The 20,283-nt window shown below is 43.5% G+C and overlaps 1 protein-coding gene across 3 annotated transcripts in view; it reads left to right on the forward strand.

The window, feature by feature from the left end:
* Positions 1-20,283, forward strand: part of GALNT1 (polypeptide N-acetylgalactosaminyltransferase 1) — an 86,723-nt gene that overhangs the window by 38,338 nt on the left and 28,102 nt on the right. For 2 of the 3 annotated variants that reach the window (XM_068147741.1, XM_068147742.1), the window contains exons 3-4: positions 6,411-6,639; positions 8,294-8,468. In XM_068147741.1, coding sequence (XP_068003842.1) covers positions 6,501-6,639; positions 8,294-8,468 — 314 coding nt within the window. In that variant the 5' untranslated portion in view covers positions 6,411-6,500. Of the gene's footprint in view, positions 1-6,410; positions 6,640-8,293; positions 8,469-15,811; positions 15,873-20,283 lie in introns of those variants that run through there. The other variant, XM_068147743.1, reaches the window with a different exon arrangement.

Here is a 20,283-nt window from a genome sequence, read left to right on the forward strand (position 1 = left end):
ATCCATGATAGACCTGACACTACAGAAAAAGGTCATCTTGAAAATTACTGCTCATATAAAGTTCATTGTTTCACTTCACCACCTCTCTTAACAACACAGTTGGCACAGAAAAGAGTGCTTACTCTTTTCAGTGTGACATACCACTATTCAGTCATGTTTATCTTTGCATCAATTTCATCTGTACTTACATTACATGCTGTCTGCAGTAAAAACCTGTAAGCACTTCTGCATATTTTAGGTACTCTGGATTGTGACATGATGTAACAGCACAAAGGCATCTGCTCAAAAGCAGCACCATTTAATAGTATCATAGTATCAGTCAGGGTTGGAAGGGACCACAAGGATCATCGAGTTCCAACCCCCCTGCCATGGGCAGGGACACCCCACACTAGATCAGGCTGGCCAGAGCCTCATCCAGCCTGGTCTTAAACACCTCCAGGGATGGGGCCTCGACCACCTCCCTGGACAACACATTCCAGGGTTTCACCACTCTCATGGTGAAGAACCTCCTCCTCCCCTCCAGCCTGAATCTCCCCACCTCCAGCTCCATTCCATTCCCCCTAGTCCTATCACTCCCTGAGATCCTGAGCAGTCCCTCCCCAGCCTTCCTGTAGCCCCCTGCAGATCCTGGAAGGCCACAATGAGGTCACCTGGGAGCCTTCTCTTCTGCAGACTGAACAGCCCCAACTCCTTCAGTCTGTCCTCACAGGAGAGGTGCTCCAGCCCTCTGCTCATCCTTGTAGCCCTTCTCTGGACACCTTCCAGCACCTCCACATCCCTCTTGTAATAGGGGCTCCAGAACTGGACACAGTACTCCAGGTGGGGTCTCCCCAGAGCTGAGCAGAGGGGGAGGATCACCTCCCTTGCCCTGCTGGCCACACTTCTCCTGATGTAGCCCAGGATCTGATTGGCTTTGCAGGCTGCAAGTGCACACTGAGAGCTCCTGTTGAGCTTCTTGTCCACCAGCACTCCCAAGTCTCTCTCCTCAGGGCTGCTTTCCAGCCAGTTACTGCCCAGCCTGGATTTGTGCCTGGGATTGCCTCGACTTAAGCTTCACAGAGCTTAAGTTCACTAAGGCCAAATGCATACAAGTAGTCATGAATTTCTAATCAAGAAGTCAGACATTCCAAAGACTATTTCAAATCACCTGGCAGGTGCAAGATGAGCTGTAAGTAGAACAGGTTAGCTGACTGCTTGTTCAAATTCCTGCTGAGGAAGATGAGATTTCTTGTTGTGAGCAACCGTCTTTAAAAGATGTGCACTGGGGTAGCCTATGTAGAAGTGAAAACATAGTCATCTGTTCCGTATTCCCAGTGGTCATATTTTCCATCTTCCTTTCTGCATAGTCCAGAAAACAAAATTTACTTCCAACATTTTTTAAGTTCCACATTAAAATATCAGTCTGCAAATTCAGTCTTTGCCAGCTGAAACTGAACTAAAATGAATCCTGGCCTTATCTGTTAAATATTTGACGGAAGGTTCTGCAGATGATGCCGTGTTCAGTTTGCACATGCCAACTCTTACACGTATCAGGCAGTAGCTGCTTTTGAAGCATTTTTGGGAAATAAGCAGATTCTTCTTGAAAACACTAATGAGTGCAGACAAGTTTTGAGGAGAAATCTTTTACTAAATATCAGAATAATTAACTGTCACCAAGCTAGTTGCACATTTTCATAGGAAAAGATCTAAGCAGACTGTGAACAATCAAGAGAATAAATCTTTTACAAGACACTCTTGAAACTTCACTCATATGTTAGGAGAAATTGTTGAATCTTGCAAGCTAGGTCTCACATATTCTAAAATATCTGACCTTCCTAAAGCTTTTGATTATTCTTTAGATATGTATCAAAGCTGGAATAGAATAACATTTTCATTAATTCTTCAGACACTTTCGAAGATGGCAGAAAATTACCCAGGCAAATCCATTCTCATTAAAGATGAATCACTAATAAACCAGAATACAGATTAAAGGAAAGCAAAGTCAGCTAATTAAAAAAAATATACATACCTAAGGGGGATTTCTGGAAACAGAGGTGTAGTGGGTGGAGAGAGAAGGCCTAGCTTTCCCTCCCCCACAAAGAGGAAAAAAAGCCACAGCTAACTCAGTTGGAGAAGCAAAAGGGATGCTATATTTACAAGCAGTGTGAAAATGCAGGTTATTTATACACAATACATACAGTATTTACAATATAGATACAGAAATATACAGCAAAGGGGAAAAAAAATACAGGAACAAAATTCCCTCCTCCAGACAGAGGAGAGTTCCCCCCCTGCACCCCACTCTCTCCCCCTACCTCCCTTTATCCCCAAAAAGGGTTAGAGAGAGAAGAAGGCAGGGTTGGAAGGGACCACAAGGATCATCCAGTTCCAACCCCCCTGCCATGGGCAGGGACACCCCACACTAGATCAGGCTGGACAGAGCCTCAGCCAGCCTGGGCTTAAACACCTCCAAGGACGGGGCCTCGACCACCTCCCTGGACAACCCATTCCAGGGCTTCACCACTCTCATGGGGAAGAGCCTCCTCCTCCTCCTGTCTTTCCAGAGATCTGTGGCAACACAAACTGAAGAAATACCGTACTTTGAAGTTCTTTATTTCTGTTGTCAGTCCATGTGAATGTATCTTTACACAGTGTAAAAAGAACCACCGTAACACTTTCTTCAAGTACCCGTGAATTTGTGCGTGTAAAGTCTATCTCTGAAGTAGGTAGGTGTTTACTTTGGGTTCTGCTTCAGATAGGTAAACAACAACTGTCAGATAAAAAGCTAAATAGGCAGACTAATAAAGCAGAGTTCTAGATAAACTTCAGAACTCAGGGTCATTTGCAAAACTGGACAAAGGCAGAACACAGTCAAAGGGAGAAGTTGCTACAATAGCTTGCAAACAGCCCAATACAGCAGTGGCTGTTCTTCAGGACTGCAGTCCTGAATGCTTTCTTTGTACCTAGGCACCTTGGTTTTCAGCACTGACACTGTTATTTCCACAGGACCACTCCAGAGTTCAGCATTAGGTGAGCCACAGAGTTGTGTATTTTATAGAGGTGCTTACTGAAGAACTTGTTATGCCTGACAGTACAAGAAAATTGAGAGACATGCCAGTCCATCCTGAACTGTTGGAAAGGCTGGTTTCACATTTTGGGACATTGTCACAACAGAAATGTACTCTCCCTTTCCTTTTCACTGCATTCTTCCTTTTGATAGTCAAGCAAACAACTATCCTTAATCTCAGGCAGGCAGCAGCTCTTACCAATTCTGTTCCATGCAAGCAGATTCATTCTTCTTCCCCCACCACTTCTTGTATATACATCTCCTACATTGCTGCCTCAGAAACAAAGATTAATTTAACAGGTAAAGACAGAATGAAAAAGTTACCTTCTGTTGCTCCTGTCATCAGGACTACATAACAAAGGGGGAAGGAAGAGTGGGAGTTATGCCACTTAAGACATACACAGCTGCCTCTACCACTCAGAAAGAAGCACAGAGTACTCACCTATCTACTGAACATCCTTCTCCAAGTGTAGATGCAGACAGGAATAAATGATAGACCTAAGTACAGAAACTAGCTGGCCACGGGCATACACCTAGTGCCTTGGAAATGCAAGGCAGAAAACAGTTTTACATTAGCAATCCTTACTGGCAATATGAGTATGTGAAAAGCTGTATTGGTACACAAAGCAAAAAGCTCAACCATGAAAAACACAGACAAGTTTGATGGCAAACAACAAGAAAAAAGGTAACATATGGCCAGTTGAAGGGGGAAAAATTGACTGAATTGCAGAATGCTGACATTATGTACAAAAGAACCCCAGAAAACCAAAGACTCCAAAGGAGAAGGTATCTAGTCTATTAATTCCATTGTGAACAGCCTTGTCCTCTCCCCCATGCCTCAAATTGGAGATATTACATAACCTTAATAAAAGCATAGAAATGAAGAAACCAAGGCTTCACTTGGCACTATTGCCAAGCTAAGCACTAGCTGCATTAAAGACATTGCTTAGATTCATCTTTGCTATTACAGTTGTAATGGGTTAATAGTGAAACCAGTACAACAGTAAATGTTTTAAACCTCTTGATAGTCACTAGCACAGCACTTCCAAACAATTCAGAAAATGTAAAAAACAAGAAAAAATCATTATTTCAATTTGGTCTGCTGAAACTTACAAATTCAAAAGGTATACACATTGAAACCAAGAACATGCTGCATGTAAATCCAGCCAGCAGTAACAAATAATGTCTTGATTTGATTGGTTTTTCAGAATTCTTTCTGCACTCTCAGCATACTATTATAAAAAGCATTACTAATAAGAGAATAACAAGAAAGAAAAATGCCTAAATGAAATAGTATCATAGTATCAGTCAGGGTTGGAAGGGACCACAAGGATCATCTAGTTCCAACCCCCCTGCCATGGGCAGGGACACCCCACACTAGATCAGCCTGGCCAGAGCCTTATCCAGCCTGGGCTTAAACACCTCCAGGGACAGGGCCCCAACCACCTCCCTGGACAACCCATTCCAGGGCTTCACCACTCTCATGGGGAAGAACTTCCTCCTCACATCCAGTCTGAATCTCCCCACCTCCAGCTTCATTCCATTCCCCCTAGTCCTATCACTGCCTGAGATCCTGAGTAGTCCTTCCCCAGCCTTCCTGTAGCCCCCTTCAGATCCTGGAAGGCTACACTGAGGTCACCTGGGAGCCTTCTCTTCTGCAGACTGAACAGCCCCAACTCCTTCAGTCTGTCCTCATAGGAGAGGTGCTCCAGCCCTCTGCTCATCCTCCTGGCCCTTCTCTGGACACCTTCCAGCACCTCCACATCCCTCTTGTAATAGGGGCTCCAGAACTGGACACAGTACTCCAGGTGGGGTCTCCCCAGGGCTGAGTAGAGGGGGAGGATCACCTCCCTCGACCTGCTGGCCACACTTCTCCTGCTGCGGCCCAGGATCTGATTGGCTTTGCGGGCTGCAAGTGCACACTGAGAGCTCATGTTGAGCTTCTTGTCCACCAGCACCCCCAAGTCTCTCTCCTCAGGGCTGCTTTCCAGCCAGTCCCTACCCAGCCTGGATTTGTGCCTGGGATTGCCTCGACCCAGCTGCAGGACCCTGCCCTTGGTCTTGTTGGACCTCCTGAGGTTGGCTTGTGCCCACCTCTCCAGCCTGTCCAGGTCCCTCTGGATGGCCTCCCTTCCCTCCAGCCTGTCTGCTGCAGTCCTTGTAACAAAATTTGCTTGTAATTTGAGTGGGACAAAAGAGAATTTTCAAAGTTGGCATTCTAAAATTTTAATGCATACATGTTGAAAAATATCTAAAAGTCTGCTCTGTGATCAAGCATTAAACTAACAAAGTCACTTTAAGCATGAAAACTGTCAGTTGATACCTTTAGCTTTGAATGCCTAGTGAGCAATCACAGTGGCTTGTGAGTACTTTCTGCACTTTGCCTACTGTTGAACTTTACCTAAAGAGATCTCTGTTTTCTGTTTCCTAGAAGCAAAGAATTTGTCTTTGTGATGAAGGTGAAATGTGCTGTTAATCTCTGTACAATACAGGCATTTGTAGACTAATATTCTAATAACGGGTCCAGAAAGTCAGTGTATACTACAGGAGCATGAGAAATGTTAGCCATGGGCTTTGTGCAGCAGAGATTGACCCCCTGCTTCCTGAGATAGTAGCATAAAATAGGATAGAACTAACCAGGTTGGAAAAGACCTTAGAGTCCAACCTATCACCCGACACTATCTAATCAACTAAACCATGGCAACAAGCACTCCATTCTGTCTCTTCTTAAACACCTCCAGTGATGGTGACTCCACCACCTCCCTGGGCAGCCCATTCCAACGGCAAGTCACTCTTAACAGCTAGCCTAAACCTCCCCTGCCCCAGCTTGAGACTGTGTCCTCTTGCTCTCGTGCTGGTTGCCTGGGAGAAGAGACCAACCCCCACCTGGCTACAACCTCCCTTCAGGTAGTTGTAGGCAGCACCAATGTTCACTGAGACCAAGATCTTCCTGAAGGGAATATTAGAAAAGAAACTTTCTTACACTTAAATCTATTGATGTATGTAGCCTATTCCTGGTTTCCATTCATTTATCCTGTTCTGGATTTCCAGAGAATCCAAATAGTGCCTTTTAATTTTGTTAGCTGTAGCTATCCTCTTATCTAGTAACTTGGCAGAACCCTGTTTTGGTCACTGACTTAACATTTCAGGTAATGAATATTAACATAGTAAGTGACTGAAGTAATGATGCTGTAGTTGACTGTATTCCCTTGATCTCATTGGAATGCATAGAGCGTTCATTTTGATACATGCAGCCTTTGGGGATTAAATGGTTAACTTCAAACTGCAGTTAATTACAGTCTACTTTTAGCTGCTCTCCTTGGGTAACTTTGTGAATTTTGCTGTTGTTGTTTTTGTTTTCCAGATACAGAACGTGATCTTTGGAACTGGATTAAAGCAACCTGTTGATATTTTTATTTATATGTTTTAATTTTTGTACTTGACTTAAAGTGCCATGAAAAAAATTGCATATTGCAAGGTGGTCCTTGCCACCTCTTTGGTTTGGGTCCTTGTGGATATGTTTCTATTGCTGTATTTCAGTGAATGTAACAAATGTGATGATAAAAAGGAGCGAGGCCTGCCTGCTGGAGATGGTGAGTTTTCTACCTTTTAAACATTCTTCTAAACATCTGAATCCTTTTGTTCCCTGACACCACTCCCTGCTCCTCCCAGTCCCCCTCCTCAGTGTAGTATAGCATCAGGTTTTAGGTATTGTGGAATGTTGGATGTTCCTTTGAATGACTGGGTGGTGGAGCATGGTGCTTGAGGTGTATATTGCACACTGATATACTTAAGATACAGAATTCTAAGCACTAATGTGTATATATACATTAAAAGAAAAAAGCAGCTGTGCATCAAGTAGTTCAGGAATGTAAGCTATGTTAATGCAGTGTATGTTCTAAATTTCCACCAGGGAAGAAGCACAAAACCAAAAACCCAGCAACTAAACAACCAAAACCAAGCCAAAATTTGTTTGCCCAGTGACTAGAGCAAGAGGGAACTATGAATCGTAGAATCATAGAGTCATTTTGATTGGAAAAGACCTTTAAGATTTAGAGTCCAACCAATAACTCTCTCTATCAAGTCTGGTGGTAAACTATCTTCTTTAGTACCACATCTGTCATAGTATCATAGTATCAGTCAGGGTTGGAAGGGACCACAAGGATCATCTAGTTCCAACCCCCCTGCCATGGGCAGGGACACCCCACACTAGATCAGCCTGGCCAGAGCCTCAGCCAGCCTGGTCTTAAACACCTCCAGGGACAGGGCCTCAACCACCTCCCTGGACAACCCATTCCAGGGCTTCACCACTCTCATCTAGCCTGAATCTCCCCACTTCCAGCTTTATTCCATTCCCCCTAGTCCTATCACTACCTGATATCCCGAGAAGTCCTTCCCCAGCCTTCCTGTATGTTACTGTGTGAATGCAAGAGCAGTTGCTTCAGGTACTTAACAGACAGCTTCTCAAGGAACACATTGTGCTTGTGACCGATTAACACTAAATTCAAACTGGCAAAGTGCTTTGGTTATCAGCAAGTACGTATCTTAAGTGCTGGTGGTTTGGCAAAGACAGCAGGCTTGATGGTTTGGGGTTGTTTTATTCTTTATATGGCTATTTCCTTTTGGCATAAGCTTGAATTACTCTGTGCTGTCCTAGATGTGCATTAAAGGTAACTTGACGCTGGGTTTATTACTGAGGGCTTTGGTGCCCTTATTTTAGACTGTTCCCTGTTCTTCTGTTTAGATCTGAAATGTTTCTTAATTAAACCTGAATTTGTAAAATAGTAATATATTTCAAATTCAGTATTCAAGCACTTCAGTTCATGAGGAAATTCAAGGGGTATTTGTAAAGAGAATGTAGCATAGGAGTTTTAAAATGTTTTATTGTTTTGTTTAAAATCTCAAATCGTTCAAAGAATCTAGATTATTTTTCTCCTTGTCTCCCTCATCAGTTTGATCAGATACTTGTTATTTGAGTTTTCTTTGGTTTAAACATGTCAAGTGTTGCTGTTTCTGTTTTGAGTAGCAATATCAAACTTCAGAAGGGAATTTGGTTGACTAAAGTAATGCTAGTGAAACCAAGACACAAACTATTTCATGCTCCAAAGTATGAAAACTTGTTTTCACTGCCAAAACCTTGTGAGTTAGAGCTGTGGTTTAAACAGGAATGCTCCTACAGTGCAGAATAATATATAAACAAACAAAAGTAAGCATTAAAGTGGTTACCAACATTTTATGTATTCTTAGTTCCAGAACCCATACAAAAACCACATGAAGGACCTGGGGAGATGGGGAAGCCTGTGGTCATCCCGAAAGAGGAGCAAGAAAAAATGAAAGAAATGTTTAAAATCAATCAATTTAATTTAATGGCAAGCGAAATGATTGCACTCAACAGATCTTTACCTGATGTCAGGTTAGAGGGGTAAGTGCTTTATGTTTCATTGAAAATATACTCTCCTTAAATGATGAATGTGCAAAGTCTGACCTGGACCAGGAATTCTGTTTTGCAGGAGATTTCTGTTGAAGTCAAAAGCAGGAAGATTTTCTGCATATACAGCATTTGTAAACTAAGATTGGACAGCAGAAACTAGTGTAATTAACTCTGAAACAGCTTACAAGAATGAGTCCTCTTTGAGGAACAGAAATTAATTTGGTTGAAGGAGAAGCAAATTAACTTAAGGCTTGACATTTCAGCGAGGGATTCTTTATTTGGAAAACTCATGCACTCCTTGTTAGTGAGGCAGGCTAGAATTCTGTATTAGACCAATGAGATAAAAAATAGGAGAAGGAACAGTTTAAATGTTTCTTACCTAATAAAATGGGCAAAGCCTCATTTAGATTGAGGTATGTTTTCTAATATCCATTTGCTTTGGTTATGGTCTTGCCTCTGAAATACTGATCCTTGCAGAGCTGTTTGAATCACAAGGCATTAAAAATATTCATAGACTTGTTTTAAGCAAAGTTAATATTGGTTTACCCTGCTGGGGCTACTCTGGATGGGTAGGTGGTGATTTCCCTCATCACCACATCCTCTTCCTTATGAAATAAACAAAGCTCATGAAACAGTGTTTCTTCAGTTACCTATATTCTTCTGCAAGTATCAGATGCTATATAAACCCCATTTCTTTAGGAACTCTGCTGTTTCTTCTGTATACATTGTTGCATTGTTTTCATTCTCTACCTCAGAAGATAATATTAGAAGCATGAAATAAAACTCTGACCACTTTTCATCGTTAATGAGTGGTTAAAGAGCTGGTTTTGTAGGTACTTTGATCTCTTCTAACAAATGTGATTCAGTGTAGCATTTGAGTTCCTCCATACAATTTCGTATGTTGCATGTATGTAAATTTTCCATTTCTTTTCTTACATCTATTATTAGTCAGGTTTTATGGTCACTGCTTGCCTGTTCATATAGTGGAAGAATGCAGATCATGAATTTTCAGGGGTTTCTTTAGAACTGATGTATTTTGGGGGAAGTTAAACACTTTCTCGTCATGGTTGGGACCACTTGGCGTTTATGCAGATTGCTGCAGTGTCTGCCTCCATGCTTGTACTCTCTATAGGGCAAGAAATTGCCTCACTGTAAAGTGGTGACTTCCATTGGTTAAGAGCTTGTAATTAGCCTTCTCAGCTTTTAGCTGAGGAGACTTTTGTCAAAGCTGGTGTGATGGGTTGAGGCAGACCCCCTCCCCACCGTGGGCAAAAATAACGACTCAGACAAACAGACTGCAAAAGCGATGGAAAGTTTAAATGAGAAGCAGTGAAGGTTTACAGAGAGCCAGAAGCACGGTGACAAATCCCAAAGCAGACCCAGAAGCATCCCATCCCCACCTGAGGGTACACCCAAGACCCCCAGGGCTCCTTCTTCCCCCCCCCCGCCACTCCACCACAAAGCTATTCTCAGCTGGCCAGATCTGAGACTGCCCATCCCCCCGTCCTTGGGTCTAGCCAGGCCCAAGGCTGGGAGACATCTCCCCCAAGTTACCGAGTGGTGGAGAGGGAAGAAAGAGGAAGTGCCAGACCCCGCACTGGATCTTACAGTGGCACCGAGAATCATGGTATGAAATACCTGGTTTCCTGTGTCCACCCACTGGGCTGGGCTTTTGGACACAGGAAGCACCCCACATATGACCACAGCAGAGGGCACCCAGCCCAAACTGCTACAGCTGGAATGCTAATTTGTGATGATTTCTGAAAGACTGGAATGGAAGGAATTAACAAAGCTTTGGAAAAAGAATAGTTACCAACAATTGGCTCTTCAGAAGGCAAATATGAGTAATTTTTTGTTATTCCTCTGGAAATACGGGGGAAGCTGTATGACATCACCTGTTTATCAGCATTCATATTGGAAAGCTTGCATATATATATGTATCTATATATATCCTACCATTTTTATAGTGTAAGCATGAAGATAATAAAATAAGTTGGTGGATCTAAAATGCTGACTTAATCATAAGCTTTTTGAAGTCTAGACTAAGAATTAGTGAAAAATAGAAAGAGGTATTGTTATAAACTATTAAAAATATGTTACCTAAGCATCACTCAAGCTTTTTGCAGCTCTCAGTGTGCTCTTGCAGCCTGCAAAGCCAATCAGATCCTGGGCTGCAGCAGGAGAAGTGTGGCCAGCAGGTCGAGGGAGGTGATCCTCCCCCTCTGCTCAGCTCTGGGGAGATCCCACCTGGAGTACTGCCTCCAGCTCTGGAGCCCCTATTACAAGAGGGATGTGGAGGTGCTGGAAGGTGTCCAGAGAAGGGCCACGAGGATGAGCAGAGGGCTGGAGCACCTCTCCTATGAGGACAGACTGAAGGAGTTGGGGCTGTTCAGTCTGCAGAAGAGAAGGCTCCCAGGTGACCTCATTATGGCCTTCCAGGATCTGAAGGGGGCCTACAGGAAGGCTGGGGAAGGACTTCTCAGGATCTCAGGGAGTGATAGGACTAGGGGGAATGGAATGAAGCTGGAGGTGGGGAGATTGAGGCTAGATGTGAGGAGGAAGTTCTTCCCCATGAGAGTGGTGAAGCCCTGGAATGGGTTGTCCAGGGAGGTGGTCGAGGCTCTATCCCTGGAGGTGTTTAAGAGCAGGCTGGATGAGGCTCTGGCCAGGCTGATCTAGTGTGGGGTGTCCCTGCCCATGGCAGGGGCGTTGGAACTGGATGATCCTTGTGGTCCCTTCCAACCCTGAATGATACTATGATACTATGAAACAGTTTCTGCCACGTTAGTGGAGATCTTCTTCTGTAAATGGTTCTGTGTCCTTGCTAATACGGAAACAGCGTGGGGAGGAGAATGGGCAATTTCAAATCATTCCATCCAGTGGTTTTGTGCTTAAAGCAGAGCTTCAAGTACAACTCAAGCAAGGTTTTGAAGAAGCAGGATATGTTCAGAGACACAGTTAGCAGTTCAGCCATGCAGGTATTTTCTTCACAGGGTTTGTTGGTTTCTTCTTTTCATGGTGGGAGGGAGGAAGATGTGACTGTTGAAGTCCTATCATTCTTCAGCATGTCAGTTCTGAGATACAGAAGTCTGTACAAGTTTTTCCTGACTGTTAATCACGGAACAGCTGGTGGAACTGGGTGTGCCAGGACCAATTTGCCACACGCATTTAGTGGAGATGGCACAACCTGTCAGCTGGAGAGTAGCTTTTGAAGTAGTCTGCATTACCTTTCACATTCATTTCTAGTTCTGCCAAACTGTCATCTGTGCAAAGGCAAGTACATCTGTGTACCTGCTCAGTCCTCAAGTGTTCATAAGTTAATCTCTGTAGATGATGCACTCTGGGCAAGACATTTGGTCAAGAAATTTCATTTTCATACTGGAAGAGCACAAATGTGAGCTGTTTGAATGCCTTCTAGGAACTTCTCTGGCTCAGGGAACTCCTCAGTACGAGATGGCTACAGAAGCTGAAATCTATGTTCTGCTGAGCTGTGCCCAGTCATATTTAACAGGTTTATATTTATTTGTAGTAATTCACATAACATTACTGAGGCACATACATGCCTTTAAAATCATAGATGTGTCCGTGATGGCTGGTCAATTTTGTGTCTGTAAGCAAGAGCGTTACACTGCTTACTCTTCTCATTATCCCACCTGAAGAGCTTAACAGGAAAAGCTAAACCAGAAGTCATTTTTTTAGCCTGCATGCTTCCCACAGTCTGGACTCTGTAACGTGCTAATGTAACTAACAAATGTAACTGGAGCAGATGGAGATAGGCCATTTGGGTTTAAGTTGTTAATAGAATTGTTCTTACAAGCATGTACTTGGGCCAATGGCATCCTGGCCTGCATTAGGAATAGTGTGGCCAGCAGGAGCAGGGAGGTCATAGTGCCCCTGGACTCTGCTTTGGTTAGGCCACACCTTGAGTCCTGTGTCCAGTTCTGGGGCCCTCAGTTTAAGAAGGACATCGAAACACTTGAAGGTATCCAGAGAAGGGCAACAAGGCTGGGGAGAGGCCTTGAACACAAGCCCTATGAGGAGAGGCTGAGGGAGCTGGGGTTGTTTAGCCTGGAGAAGAGGAGGCTCAGGGGTGACCTCATTGCCCTCTACAACTACCTGAAAAGTAGTTGTAGCCGGGAAGGGGTTGGTCTCTTCTCCCAGGCAACCAGCACCAGAACAAGGGGACACAGTCTCAAGCTGCGCCAGGGGAGGTTTAGACTCGAGGTGAGGAGGAAGTTCTTCACCGAGCGAGTCATTCGTCATTGGAATGTGCTGCCCAGGGAGGTGGTGGAGTCGCCGTCCCTGGAGGCATTCAAGAGGGGACTGGACGTGGCACTTGGTGCCATGGTCTAGTCATGGGCTCTGTGTTGATAGGTTGGACTGGATGATCCTCGAGGTCCTTTCCAACCTGAGTTATACTGTGATACTGTGATACTGTCTTGGTCTGTGAATCAGGAAGGAGGAGTGTGGATAGCTTGGGATACCTCAGCCAGCCTTTCTTCAAGGCTGCAGGTTCTGTCAAACTTGGCATAGTAGTTCTTCCTTGTCATTTTATTCCTTAGTTGGCCTATTTTTGCCACAATTAAGGGTACCTTACTTAGTTTGGCATAACATTTGGGATATTGTAACTGTCCTTCTCTCAAACTCTGCATTCAAGGAGTAGATAAATGAGGGTTGAGTGATACAGTGTTAGGGTACAGTCAGAGTTTTTAGCAAGGTGGCCCTTCATATTGAAATAAACTGGGTGTAAATTCGTGCAACCTATTACTTCAGCCTCTTAATAGAAAAATAAGATTCAGATCTCTGAGGCCTTTATGTTTAAGTAGTATAGTAATGTGACCAGTTTAGGCTATTATTGAAGGCTTTTTGCCAAGTCTACCCTTCTCAGTTCCTGCTATCAAGCTTACTTGCTTATCAAGCTTACTTACTTGGTTCCCTGCTCAGTTCCTTACTACTGAGTTGGGAGGAGGTAGAACAATGCTTTTGGTGTTAAAAAACATTATTCTAAGTAACCTAGATAAATGTTGTGGAGTTTATAGCAATTATGCTGGGCTCTTTCTGAACAAGTCCTTCATGTGACTCATCTGCCATCTCTTTGCTCAGAGGATCTCTATTTAGATTCAGACACCACTAATTACATGATACTGAAAAGCATATTGTTGTGGGACTACAATCTAGTTTTCATTTTGTAGTTTAAAAATGTATTGTTGGTTTGAAGCCTCAGATACATGTGAGAATACACCGTGGTTTGGAGTGTTGGCTTCTCAAAACAAGTTGATTTCAGAATCATAATATGACATGCTCATAAAGTTTATTCTCCTATAAATAGGTTTGAGAACTAGTAAAGGCAGAAGACATGCAAGAGCATGCTCTTTGAACTCAAATGTGACCTTGTATGGGTTTTTAAATGACTGTACTTAAAGTATTTTCTTCTGTGTGAGGCTTCTGACAATGTGCTCTCTTTCTGTAAATTGATTTAACATAGGAGAAAAGCAAAGGTGGTAGTTTTGTACTGCATACAATCTGGTATAAACTTCATCCAGAAGAAGTCTTCTCACTGCTTCTGTTGATACTTATCTGATGATTGTGTAGCCTTGGCTTTCACTGGCTGGGTGGAGGATTGCACGTGAACAAGGGGGAAAACCTGTGTGTTGTTGAATGAGCAAGAGCCAAGAGCCCACAGCTGCACCAGATGGAATGTGGCCGAAAAAAAGTATCTTTAGGAAGCGCATATTAAAATCCTTGTGAGATCACAGGGATTTCAGTGAGTCCATACAATGTGACATGCTTTGTGAAATTTTGGTATTCATGTGGCTCAGGTCATAGTGATGTAAAAGATCATTAAAAAACTAACAAATTTGTCAGCACGGGAGGATTTCAGAGGTTGATGCAGGATTTTGTCACATGCTTAAAAATCCAGGCTGCTAATGAACCTGGCATTTGCAATTTGCAGGTTTGATCACCAGCAGTGTAACTTTCAGCGGTGTCATGCTGGCAGTCTGAAAGCAGGGCACTTCACAATTCTTTCAAGAAGGAATATTTCTTTTTCCTCTGGCTTTTGTAGTGCATGTAACTTATTACTGGTCCAGTGTAGAATCAATATTTGGACATGTTCTTGTTCTTGCTGCCTGAATGATTTAGCTGGAAAAAAAATTAACTGTAAATCATTTCCCTAGAGAAAGTTTAGAGGGACAAATTTAACTTTAAAAATCTTAACTTCCTGTAAGCACTTCAACTTTTTTCTACTGTGACCGTTTGAGGCTGTCCCCTTAAGAAAGGGAATATTGTAGTGCTACTTTATTGTATATTTGTGTATATATTGTAAATCCTGTATATTCCCCTGCATATCCTATGTTGCTTTGTAAATATACAGCACCCATTGCTTTGCTAATTAAGCTATGAGGTTTCTTTTCACTTTCTGGGGGGAGGAGAAGGCGCCGGCCTTTCCCTTCCAACCCTATGGCATCTATATAGACATATACATATATACACATTTGTATGTGCAGACATGTATTTGTATTACAGACACACAGAGAGAAAAAATGGGCAATCTCATTCTTAGTTATGAAGAGCAACGAAGTTGGTGAGGGGTTTGGAACACAAGCCCTATGAGGAGAGGCTGAGGGAGCTGGGGCTGCTTAGCCTGGAGAAGAGGAGACTCAGGGGTGACCTTATCACTCTCTACAACTACCTGAAGGGAGGTTGTAGACAGGTGGATGATAGTCTCTTCTCCCAGGCACCCAGTACTAGAACAAGAGGACACAGTCTCAGGCTGCGCCAGGGGAGGTTCAGGTTGGATGTTAGGAAGAAGTTCTATACAGAAAGAGTGATTGCCCATTGGAATGGGTTGCCCAGGGAGGTGGTGGAGTCGCTGTCATTGAAGGTGTTCAGAAGGAGACTTGCTGGGGTGCTTGGTGCCATGGGTTAGCTGTTTGGGTGGGTTGGATTGGTTGATGGGTTGGACATGATGATCTTGAAGGTCTCTTCCAACCTGGTTTGGTTTATTCTAATAAAGGTTTATTCTAATAAAGAGTGTCTTCCATTTTGGATGAGCAGCCACATCCTGAACTGTATTCAAATAGGTAGGTCAAGTACGGATAATGGTTTGTCTAGGGACCTTGAGGTTCAGTTTTCAGTGTTTGAGGACAGAACTCTTTTTGCTTCTGTCACAAGATGCTTTCCAGTGACCACTCTCAGGACAGTAGGCAATTGCAGCTAACTATTTTTGTGAAATTCTGCTTGAATTCTGTAACCACAATGGTTTTAAGGACCATTTTGGATTTTGTTTCCAGGGTCTAAAGAAGATTTCTACTTGACTCATGAGATAATGCGACCTTTCTTATTTCCAAATCTTTGAGATCAGAAGAAAGGAAAATTTCATACTCTTGATGTCAGGTAAATTATGTAATACTATTGAAGGCAGATATTAAGCAGACTGGATGGAAATGTTTAAATAATAAAGGATTTGCCAGCATTCAGGTCACCTGTTCAGAAAGATTAATTTGAGTTATGATATGAGTTACAGAAATTAAGATTCCCTCTTTCTAAACCAAACTGCTCTGATTGGATTGGCAGAAGCAGCTTCAGGAGCAGCATGAAGTGTTGAAGCAACCTTATCTGCACTTTTGTCCTTATGCAGCCACATGACAAAGCTGTGATTGACTGCAAAGTCTGTGTAGTGAAAGGTGGTTTGGCATGTTACAGCAGTTATTCTGTCTGGAAATGTAGGTCAGTCTCAGTAGTTTCAGGGTGGCTCAGTCTTACTTCAAAACTGATTAAGTAGAGAGGAGTTTTTGCGTTCAGCGTAGCTGTTCCTCAGCTTTGTTACATTAAATTTATTGCAGTCTATAACTTATGGCAAAATAGGCAGGCAGACAATGGAGCACTGGCATTTTATGGCACTACAGTGATGTTCATCAGATATTGGTAATTAAAGTCGGAAGTTTTGTGAGAGGAGGTCGGATTTTCTTCTCTATCAATCTTGCATGAACTTTGGTAACCTTAATAGAACATAAACATATGTCTTCCAGGCAAAGGATGCTGATGCTTACGTCCCAGAAACTCCCCATACATTTTAATACTGAAGAGTATATTGTTGGTACTGCATCAGTAATATTAAACAGATTGATTACAAGACCTGTGCTGTGCAGCATTTCATCAGAATTTCAGCTCTAACCCTATCTTCCGCAAGACTGGGGTCATTCTTTTGTCAGATTTAAGTTCATAGTGTCATAGTGTCATTCAGGGTTGGAAGGCACCACAAGGATCATCTAGTTCCAACCCCCCTGCCATGGGCAGGGACACCCCACACTAGATCAGCCTGGCCACAGCCTCATCCAGCCTGGTCTTAAACACTTCCAGGGACAGGGCCTCAACCACCTCCCTGGACAACCCATTCCAGGGCTTCACCACTCTCATGGGGAAGAACCTCCTCCTCACATCTAGCCTGAATCTCCCCACCTCCAGCTTCATTCCATTCCCCCTATTCCTATCACTACCTGAGATCCTGAGAAGTCCCTCCCCAGCCTTCCTGTAGGCCCCCTTCAGATCCTGGAAGGCCACAATGAGGTCACCTGGGAGCCTTCTCTTCTGCAGACTGAACAGCCCCAACTCCCTCAGTCTGTCCTCATAGGAGAGGTGCTCCAGCCCTCTGCTCATCCTTGTGGCCAAGTTCTGGGATGCAGTTTGTTTATAACTTCCCATCATAGTTATAATTGTTGTTTGTAGTAAGCAAGACAGATGATTGTACTACATCTATAGTGATGGCTAAATATATTTCCCTCCCTGCCCCAATCGTTACTTGTACAGCTTTGAAAAACACATCAGCACTGCATTATCATACTGCAGATACAAGCTTCAGTCTGAGTTCCACTGGGTTTCCCCACCTGAGCTACTTAGCTCACATTAGACGCATTTGATTGAGTTCCACCTCTGTGCTTTAATCAGAGCACTTTCGTCTGCGTGTGCTGGGCTAGTTTTTGAGCTGAATTACTGAATGTGCCTTTTTCTTGTGCAAGGCTGATGGAATCTGGGAGTAAAATTGGCATAAGGTTGTATGTAAGTCTGTTGAGAATTCTACCCCTCAGTTTAGGAAGGAGGTTGACTTGCTGTGACTTAAATCAGTAAACACAAGGGTGTAGCTGATTTGTGTAAAAGATTTTAGGATGTTCGCACCAATTATTAAGTTTGACTAGAATTGTATCATAGATAATATTGAAGGCATAGTGCCTGATACTTCAGTTCTCAGAACTGCCCCTGTACACTGCACTGGTTAGGCCACACCTCAAGTACTGTGTCCAGTTCTGGGCCCCTCAGTTTAGGAAGGATGTTGACTTGCTGGAACGAGTCCAGAGAAGAGCAACAAAGTTGGTGAGGGGTTTGGAACACAGCCCTATGAGGAGAGGCTGAGGGAGCTGGGGTTGCTCAGCCTGGAGAAGAGGAGACTCAGGGGAGACCTTATGACTCTACAACTACCTGAAGGGAGGTTGTAGACAGGCGGATGATGGTCTCTTCTCCCAGGCACCCAGTACCAGAACAAGAGGACACAGTCTCAGGCTGCGCCAGGGGAGGTTCAGGTTGGATGTTAGGAAGAAGTTCTATACAGAAAGAGTGATTGCCCATTGGAATGGGCTGCCCAGGGAGGTGGTGGAGTCGCTGTCATTGAAGGTGTTCAGAAGGAGACTTGCTGGGGTGCTTGGTGCCATGGGTTAGTTGTTTAGCTGGGTTGGATTGGTTGATGGGTTGGACACGATGATCTTGAAGGTCTCTTCCAACCTGGTTTGGTTTATTCTAATAAAGGTTTATTCTAATTCTAAATGAAACTTTCAGATGCTTCTTCAATTTTACTTGGATTTACTGATCTTTTGTGGGACCTCAGTGCATTCTCACCACCTCAGAGCTGAAATGTCTGTGTGTTATGATTGCTGCTCTCACTTGAGGCTCTGGGTAACTGAGATACCCAGCCCAGGTTTGACTAACATTCTTGATATCACTGCTTGGGGTGGGATTAGATGCTGACACCATAATCTGGAAAGTGTGTTGTTTTTATGTGTTTGGGGTGGAGACGAGGCACTATGTACTTCTCAAGCCCTCAGAGAACACTGCTGTTAAGGTGATAATCATGAATACTCGGTAACTTATTTTAATAGCATTTAGATCTGGTAACGTTACAAGGAAATGACTCAATAATTTGGGATCTAACAGAAGCATTTTTGTTGAAGTTTCATTGAATTTCATGTTTTTCTGCTTTAGTGTGCTGGTTGTGTTTGACATCTGCATATATCTGTTTCAGCTGTGATTCTTGATGGATTTAGTTGTGGCAATGCCAGCGACGAGCAGTGTGAGCAATCTGGCAGTGCAGGCCTAGAGCCTGACCTGGTGGTAGGCCATGCTCAGCATAAGTGCAGAGCCAGCTAGCAGTGTAGCAAAACAGTGCTGTGCCTGCAGCATGGAACTAGAACAGGACACTGGTAGCTATAAACACAGAAAGTTGTCTTGGAACAACAGGACATGCACCTGCATCAACAAACCTCGCGTGTCATTAGTAGTTGGACCAATGATATACAACAGTGCGATGTGTGGTCACTCCTAGGGAACCAATGAAGCCATGCCAACGAGGCTCTCCGAGTTTATATAAGTTGTAGAAGTTCCCTTGCTAGGCACTTCTGCCTTTCCTTTCCCTCCTTCTTCTATGCTTCACTTTACTTTGCTATATTTCATAGTATCATTCAGGGTTGGAAGGGACCACAAGGGTCATCCAGTTCCAACCCCCCTGCCATGGGCAGGGACACCCCACACTAGATCAGCCTGGCCAGAGCCTCATCCAGCCTGGGCTTAAACACCTTCAGGGACAGGGCCTCGACCACCTCCCTGGACATCCCATTCCAGGGCTTCACCACTCTCATGGGGAAGAACTTCCTCCTCACCTCCAGCCTGAATCTCCCCACCTCCAGCTTCATTCCATTCCCCCTAGTCCTAGCACTACCTGAGATCCTGAGCAGTCCCTCCCCAGCCTTGCTGTAGGCCCCTTCAGATCCTGGAAGGCCACAATGAGGTCACCTGGGAGCCTTCTCTTCTGCAGACTGAACAGCCCCAACTCCTTCAGTCTGTCCTCATAGGAGAGGTGCTCCAGCCCTCTGATCATCCTCGTGGCCCTTAATTGCACTGTAGGCCTGCAATACTGGAACAATAAAGGAACAATACTGGATCATATTGGTCAGCTGCATTGACACCAGTCTCCGTCCCATTATTTAGTGTCATCAAAACTGATGTAAGTTTCCAGATATGATTTTTTCTGAACTTGCAGAAGGAACAGATCTGTGCAGACAACACTTGTGTGCTTATTTCTTTAAAGCAGAATAGGTTTTTGGAACTGTTAAGAGTACTTAATGTACAGTGGATTGATTTTATTCTAAAAGATACTGAAATTAAGGCCTGTGTAAAGTGTTGGCAGCATGTGGGGTTACTTGGAGTATATTTTATGTTGTACATGTATGTATGCATGTATAAGCAAATGCCCTATATATTTAGTTAGAACTAAACCTGTGGTCTTCCATGTAACATTGAAATGTGAATACAATTCTCTTTTAATTTGGTGAACTTTCATAGCATTTCCAGTACATATGCAATGTGGAGGAAAAAAACTCTTTTTGTGTAATCTAAACACATTAACTTATGACATAGACTTAACTTACTGAATGTACTTAACTTAGCAGTGTTATAGGTAGCAGGCATGTAGTCTTGGCTTTTTTCCAAACAAAACTGTACCCAAAAGTCTTTACCTCTTCTAGTTATTAATTGGTTTTAT

This window comes from Melanerpes formicivorus, unplaced genomic scaffold (genome assembly GCF_026170545.1).
Source record: "Melanerpes formicivorus ecotype bairdi unplaced genomic scaffold, bMelFor1.0.p_v2 SCAF_15, whole genome shotgun sequence".
In the NCBI taxonomy this organism is placed as follows: Eukaryota; Metazoa; Chordata; class Aves; order Piciformes; family Picidae; genus Melanerpes; species Melanerpes formicivorus.